Genomic DNA, 4,954 nt, shown 5'->3' on the forward strand with positions numbered 1-4,954 from the left:
TCTTCTTCTTCTTCTTCTTCTTCTTCTTCTTCTTCTTCTTCTTCTTCCTTTTTTTTTTTTTTGCTTCTTTAGTTCGGCTTCTGGCTAACTCTTCTTGTTATTTGAAATATGTCAGCCCAGGATATGGTTTATATGTTTAAAAGCTCATCCTGAGGAAGGCTGAGAGCTACACTGGTATCACAAACACTTAAAGAGATGTCCAAGTATTTTTCTCTGGTGGGTACAACATATACATATAATTACATTCTTTGTTAAAATTGAAAACAAATCTTTATAATTACACACGTGTGTTTTTATTCTTTTTTATACAGAATTAAATCATGGCCTAATTTGGCTTTCTAGGATATAAGGGATCAGTCAATATTTTTCAGAGTTGATTCATTACTGTGACTTCATAATTTACATAATAAGAATGTTTCAAATAATAGGTAGTACAAAGTGATGGAGCTTTATTTTGGGTCACATAAAAATTGGAAATTATATCCTAAAATGATAGTTTATTTAGTCATCTTATTTTTATTGATATCCTACCTTTGCCTCTAAATCAGCCTAAAATACATTTTCAGCGATAACCAAGATCCTCTCTTAGACCCAGGGAAACTCCTCAACTGAGGTCCAACTAGGGGTCCATTTCTTATGAGTCAGAAACCCAATGTTCTGCTTCAAGTAGCCCTTTTTGCCACGTTGTTTATGGCAACCGTCTTACTCTGTGGGGCGAATCCACGCACAAGTTCATGTCCACACTCTACTCCTTGTATGCCTAAACTAGAGCCTCACCCAGGTTTGTAAGTTGAAAGCCAATAGCATTGGTGGAGGGGGACACATGTCCGTGTCAGAAAGGAACGTGTGTAGCCTAGGGTAACAATTTTAGTCTGGAGAACCCGGACAGCTCCTCAGAGAGCTTTAAGGAGCAGAGCCTCTTTGGAAGCCACAAGGGTGCGCCTTCTGACGAGCACAGGTCATGGCCCGTAAGTACTTCTACTTTGACTACGACTACTATGAGGTGAGCTTCTATGAGGAAGAAATCACAACTGAACCCGAGGAAACTGTGGCCTACACAGCAAACAGTGGCGGTTTTATCGATGAAGTAGCAGGCATCCTGAAAGAGCTGTTCGGTGAGGGCCACCAGAGCTCTATAGGCGAACATAGCTACCAAGACTGTGACATGATTAACATCCAGGACACCGAGCAAGAAGAGCCAGAGGAGACCAAGAACGTGGCCGAGACCAGTGAGCAGTCGTTATTCAGGATTCCTCGGAAACCATACAAATTCACGCCTGGACAGCTGTGGGAACTGCAGGCAGTGTTCGAAGAAACTCATTATCCAGATTCCCTCAGACGGTGTGTACCGGGTCTGTCCCTCAGGACTTTGGGCTCCTTTTCCTCTCCTCTGATCCCTTCTCACTCTTGTTAAAATGTTTTAATGTCTTTGAGATTCAGCACATAGATTCACTCATAGTGGTATACCTTTGTCCCTGAGGTATAAGCTCCTCAGAGAGCTTCAGGACACAGCCTCAGCAGACGCCACAGGAGTGCGCCCTCTAGCGAGCTCAAGCTATAACAAAGACTGAATCTGAGCAAAGCACAACTAACCTACATAGCACACAGTGGAGGTTTTTGCAAAGCAGTGGCAGACACCCTGCATGCATTTTGTTGTGAGGGCCACAAGAGCCCTGTAGGTGACCACAGCTTCTCTTTAGTTTTGCTAAATCAGGGTCTGAGTTGTGCAGGCTGGCCTTGAACCAACTCTGTACCCCAGTTCGTCGTTCTTGAACTTGTGATCCTCTTGTTTCAGCCTCTTCAGAAGCTGAGATTACTGGCTTGTGGCAGGAGGGTTGACTTCCTTCTCCTCTTGGCCTTAAACCCACTAAGTTTTCAGCTGACTTTATGGTGATGGTTAAGGAGAGTTATTATCTAGAGGTACTGGATGGAATTTGTTTTCTCTATCCATTAAAGAACTGAAAGGCAGGAAAGGTTCCAGATGCAGCAGGCAGCAATAGGTAACAAGCTATTAAAACTGAAATAGGTAATCAAATATAGTTTCTGTAACAGTCAAAACAAAAGAAAACAAACCAAAAACTGAAATAGGACCAGTGCAAGGCAAGGCAGGCAAAGAGACACCCTCCACTAAGTAGAGAGGGTAATCTGAAAATGAAATGCTTTTCATCTGGGGTAGGGGTGTCAGCCAACCAAGCTGCTCATATTTGTATTAGTCATTTTAGACCGAGAATGAGAAGCTGAAAGGTTCATAGCTTCATATAAACTGAAACGGGCTTAGGACAGGCTTTGAACATATCTGACCAGGCTGGAGCAGTCAGCCAAAGGCAGGAGAAAAGGCCCACTAGGCCTTTTTATCTCAGGTAAAGAATGCGAGGAAGCAGCAGAAAGTTTCCTGTCTTATTAGTCAGAGGTGCCTTTCCTTAACTGTCTGCAGGTCTGGGATTTGTTCAGTTCTTAGTCCCTCAAGAGGATGCCTCTCTTGGGTGACTGAGGTTGCATGCTTGGTGCAAACGAGGTCTCCAAAATGCTCACTGATCACTCTTTGGTTCCTTTCATTTAAAAGATTGTCCTTAAATACAGAAACATAAAACCTTAAACCAAATCTGAATATCAAGATTCAGCAGCCCGGAGTCTTGTCAAGTGGTTTTGGGACAGATCTCTGGAAGCCTCTCTGTGACACCAAGGGAAAACTGAACCCACTAAAAACTGCCCTTTCTATGCCCACAGGACCCAACTACCACTCTCCTGCCTTATCACTCCTCTCAAGATGCCTTGTCTAGGCACTTCACATAAGGAAAAATCAGGCAGAATTTGTCATTTCTGAACTTACCTGCTTCGATTGGCATGTCTTCAAGCCTCATCAGTGTGCTAACATCTGGCTGAATTTCTGCTTTCTTGGGGGTAAATTATATCCCAAAGACCCTTTCGCATAGCTATCATGTGTTTTCTGTTATTGCACCATCTGTAAAAAGAGAACTGGGTGATTTTCTCTGTGTCCCATATGGATTGTGCTTTGCCGCTGCAAGAGTCCACGAATGTCTTTCTCAAAATTCCAGATTTTCAGTCATTTGGGGGTGTACACCCAGAAGCAGATTTGTTGTATCATGTGACCATTCCATGCTCACTATTTGAAGGAGACCTGACCTTTCCTTGGTGGATATACTGCTTGACATTTCCCAGAATCAAGGATGATGTTTCCAATGTCTTTAGGGATTTTCCAGGCTTGTTATTTTGTGGACCTTGTTAATAACCACCTTTCTGGGTGTGGGATCATATCTGTGTGATTTGAAGTTCATTTTCTTACTGTTGTGTGATGTGACTTTACCTGTGCTTTTGGCCACCACGACCTGTCTTTGTGGTCAAGTGTCTCTTTAAAAAGGTCTTCTATTTAAGTCTGGGTGTGTTTTGGAGTGGGTTATTGATGTTCAAATATGTTATCATCAAATATGATGTTCCATGTGATGCTTTTTCCTTCAAAACACAGACATTCAAGTATTAGCATTCCAGTTTATCTATTTCATGTGTACTGCCTGTGCTGGAGCTTGCTTTTTGTACACACATTTTTTTTTTACAGATCATGTCCAATAGAATGAAGACTTTTGTGCCCCTGAAACTATATACAAACCCAGCAGTCAGTTCGAACAAGATAAAACTACTTCTAAACATGGCTCCTTCTAAGGATTACTGAAAAACATGCTTGTAGATGTGTATGGGGATAGAGTTTTTAAATTTTTATTAAAAGTATTTTTATACAATGTATTTTAACTACATTTTCCCTTTTCTAACTCCTCCCACATTCTCCCTACCCATTCAACTTCATAAACAAAGCAAAACAGGAAAACTATCAAGACCAAAACCCAAATCAAAGCAGACAAAATTAAAAGAAAAAGAAAACAAGACAAAAATAGCAAAATATAATACACATACACACACACATGTTTATGCACAGACACCCACAAAAAAACAAAACAATATATGGAGTCTCTTTTGTATCGGACATGGGGCCTACCCTGGAGTATTATGGGGATGATGTTGTTCTTTGTCTTACAGAAGCTTTTCAGTTTCATAAGATCCCATTAATTAATTGTTGATCTTAGTGCCTGAGCTATCGGTGTTCTGTTCAGGAAGTTGTCTCCCGTGCCAGTGCATTCAAGGATTTTCCTCATTTTCTCTTGTATCAGGTTCAGTGTATCTGATTTTATGGATCTCATTTTCTTATCAAACCTATTAGTATTAGTCTGTATCTTTTTGGGGGAGGAGTATAGACCATTAACATGGAGAGTTATTAATGATCATTATTTTTTGATTGCTGTTATTTTGCTGTGGTAGCATGGATTTTTCCCTCTTTTGATGAACTTTTCTGGGATTTTTTTTATCTCTTGTGTCCTTTTGGGAGTAGTTAGCCTTCTCTTCAGATTGAAGTTTCTTCTAGTGCCTTCTGTGGAGGTAGTATACAGAAATTGCTTAAGTTTGTTTTTATTGTGAAGTTTTTTTCTCTGTCAATTGTGATTAATAATTTTGCTGGGTCTAGTAGTCTGAGTTGGTACTTGTGGTCTCTTAGAGCTTCTAGAACATCTCTCTCCTCCCTTCTGGCTTTCAGAGTCTCCATAGAAAAGCCAGCTGTTATTCTAAAGGGCCCTCCTTTGTATATGACTTGGTCCTTTTCCCTTGCAGCTTTCAATTACCCTATCTTTTAAATGTACATTTAGTGTTTTTATTATTATGTGTCGTGGGGAGTTTGCTTTCAGGTTCTGGCCCAGTATATTTGGTGTTTCATATACTTTTTATACCTTAATAGGTGTGGTATTTTAATATAGTTCCAGATTTCCTGGGCTATTTATGCCTGGATTTTTTAAAAAAAATATTTAACATTTTCTTTGACTGAGATGTCATTATCTTCTACCTTGTCTTCTTCTTCTTCTTCTTCTTCTTCTTCTTCTTCTTCTTCTTCTTC

At 40.3% G+C, this 4,954-nt stretch overlaps 1 protein-coding gene across 1 annotated transcript in view; it reads left to right on the forward strand.

Moving 5' to 3' along the window:
• The first annotated feature begins 961 nt into the window (after positions 1–961).
• Positions 962–4,954, forward strand: part of LOC114631302 (rhox homeobox family member 1-like) — a 9,670-nt gene continuing 5,677 nt past the window's right edge. Inside the window, exon 1 of the mRNA XM_028779933.1 lies at positions 962–1,341. Coding sequence (XP_028635766.1) covers positions 962–1,341 — 380 coding nt within the window. The remainder of the gene's footprint in view (positions 1,342–4,954) is intronic.

Source organism: Grammomys surdaster, unplaced genomic scaffold (assembly GCF_004785775.1).
Source record: "Grammomys surdaster isolate TR1022 unplaced genomic scaffold, NIH_TR_1.0 60, whole genome shotgun sequence".
In the NCBI taxonomy this organism is placed as follows: Eukaryota; Metazoa; Chordata; class Mammalia; order Rodentia; family Muridae; genus Grammomys; species Grammomys surdaster.